General features: G+C 34.1%; 1 protein-coding gene across 1 annotated transcript in view; it reads right to left on the bottom strand.

Moving 5' to 3' along the window:
• Positions 1-481, bottom strand: part of LOC113810787 (uncharacterized) — an 18,648-nt gene extending 18,167 nt beyond the window's left edge. Inside the window, exon 1 of the mRNA XM_070127754.1 lies at positions 426-481. Within this exon, the coding sequence (XP_069983855.1) occupies positions 426-481 (56 nt within the window). The remainder of the gene's footprint in view (positions 1-425) is intronic.
• Positions 482-2,500: the final 2,019 nt, after the last annotated feature.

Here is a 2,500-nt window from a genome sequence, read left to right as displayed (position 1 = left end):
ATTTATTCTCTTTTGTGTGTGTATATTTTATGATCGCAATCCGTTCATTTTGTGATTGTTTTATTTCAAATGTACACATATATATACACATATTGTAATTGTAATTGCTATGTAATACTTGATTTTCTTTCAAATGCTAATAATACTTCCCGCAAATACATGCAGAAATAATATGAAAGGTCTTGTGAACAAGGAAAAGGATGAAAGTAGTTTTAAATAGAGACAAAAAAAAAGATACTTTTGTAAAGGAAAGGCGACCGTAAGCATAGGTGTCATAGGGATGGAGAAAAAGAATGAATGAAAAGAAAACGAGACACCGCCGAAGGCAATCTCAAGGTCGCACAGTACGCCCAAGTGTTGCCCACCCGTGATCTTTGTTTATTTCGTGAAGATACCGTCTTATGAGATTTACATCCGTTTATTGCCTTCCACGGACTTTTTCGTTAAGCCTGATATGTTCAGCTTGAGACTCCCCGGCCATACCACGCTACCAAAGTCCCAAACAAATGCACGATCACTACACACACACGTAGCTTTCTGTCGTTTCAGTCACTCCAGATAAACATGTCTCACGCGGCCGGTTTGTTAAAATTGTGCCAGGTCCGACCCGATGAATTTTCGTAAAAACAGACGCAGAAATAAAGGCATATCTGTCTATATATCTGATAGATATACATTTATCTATTTGCCAGGTTGATATGCATGTCTAGACTGATAGATATGCATTTATTTCTTTATTCACGCAAGTATACGAATATGCTTTGGGTCGGGCCTCGCACAATGTCAACAAACCGGCAGTATTATTATTGAAAAGTGATGTTTCGGTTCCAGGCATCCTTGATCTGTCGGTGGCAGCGCTGGGTTTAGTTTGTGCGTGATTCGGGGAAGGGAAAGGACCGGGCAGAAAGAATTTGATAATCACGGCTGAGAAATTCACTACAAGGGTCGTCATACTCGCCTTAACGACTATAGTTTGGAAGTATTCTTTTCACGTCCCCCTATCCACTGGGGATATATATATATATATATATATATATATATATATATATATATATATATATATATATATATATATATATATATATATATATATATGTATATATATATATATATGTATGTATGTGTGTGTACACACACACATACACATATATATCTTTATTATATACATGTGTGTGTGTGTGTTTGTGTGTACATACATACACACACACACACACACACACACACACACACACACACACACACACACACACACACACACACACACACACACACACACACACACACACACACACACACACACATATATATATATATATATATATATATATATATATATATATATATATATATATATATATGTATATATATATATATAGGTATATATATACATATATATATGTATATATATATATATATATATATATATTTATATATATACATATATATATATATATATATATATATATATATATATATATATATGTATATATATATATATATATATATATATATATATATATATATATATATTTACACACAGGTAGAGAGAGAGAGTTGGAAAAAAAGAGAAAGGAGTAGAGAGCGAGGAGAGGGGCGGAGAGAGAGAGGCATCAGACGAAGGGAGATACAGAAACAAACAAACAAACAAACAAAAAAGAGAAATGAGATACAGATAGGTAGAGAGTTTGAAAGTGGTAGACATCTGAAAAGAAAGCAATATTAATGAACAATTTTTTTTTTCAACAATGGACATAATACAGTTAAATCTAAGTACACCGTCCTTAAAAAATAATAATAATAACAGATAAATAAATAAAATAAAATAGATCTTATAGCAACTGCAAGGGAATTAGACACGAATGATAGAAAACGAACGATTGTCACGTCAATCAACTACACAGGGCTCTTTGACACTAAATAGGCCTATATCATTACATTACATACTATTCCTTCTCGTATGTTGATATAATGATAGTGGATCTCTCTTTCTCCTTGTCTCTTTCTCTCTCTCTCTCTCTCTCTCTCTCTCTCTCTCTCTCTCTCTCTCTCTCTCTCTCTCTCTCTCTCTCTCTCTCTCTCTCTCTCTCTCTCTCTCTCTCGTAATCTCTCTCTTTCTCTCTCTCTCTCTCTCTCTGTCTCTCTCTCTATCTCTTACCTCAACAAGAATGGCTATTACCAATAACTAAAGGGGAAAAACTGGTAAGGAATTGTCTCTTTTTTTTCTTCTTTTTTTTTGTAAGTAATCATTCGGAAGATAATGAAACTAGACTTTTGTGTGAATTCCTTCCATCCCTTCTTTCGGATGCTGCAACTCCAATTAATTCCCACGCCATACTGTACCCCGCTAAATTAAAGAAAAATAAAACTCTTCTCTTAATGAAAGTTTTAGACAGTAATATAGACATTCCGCGCCTGTTCTTTGCCCATACTGTGAATGGGGAACCAGAAGCAAGGGGGAAATTAAAGGGAGTTTAATGTAGGTCTCGGGTCCTGTTTTTTT

This window comes from Penaeus vannamei, chromosome 12 (genome assembly GCF_042767895.1).
Source record: "Penaeus vannamei isolate JL-2024 chromosome 12, ASM4276789v1, whole genome shotgun sequence".
Lineage (NCBI taxonomy): Eukaryota > Metazoa > Arthropoda > Malacostraca > Decapoda > Penaeidae > Penaeus > Penaeus vannamei.
This window is presented reverse-complemented; position numbering and strand designations above follow the sequence as displayed.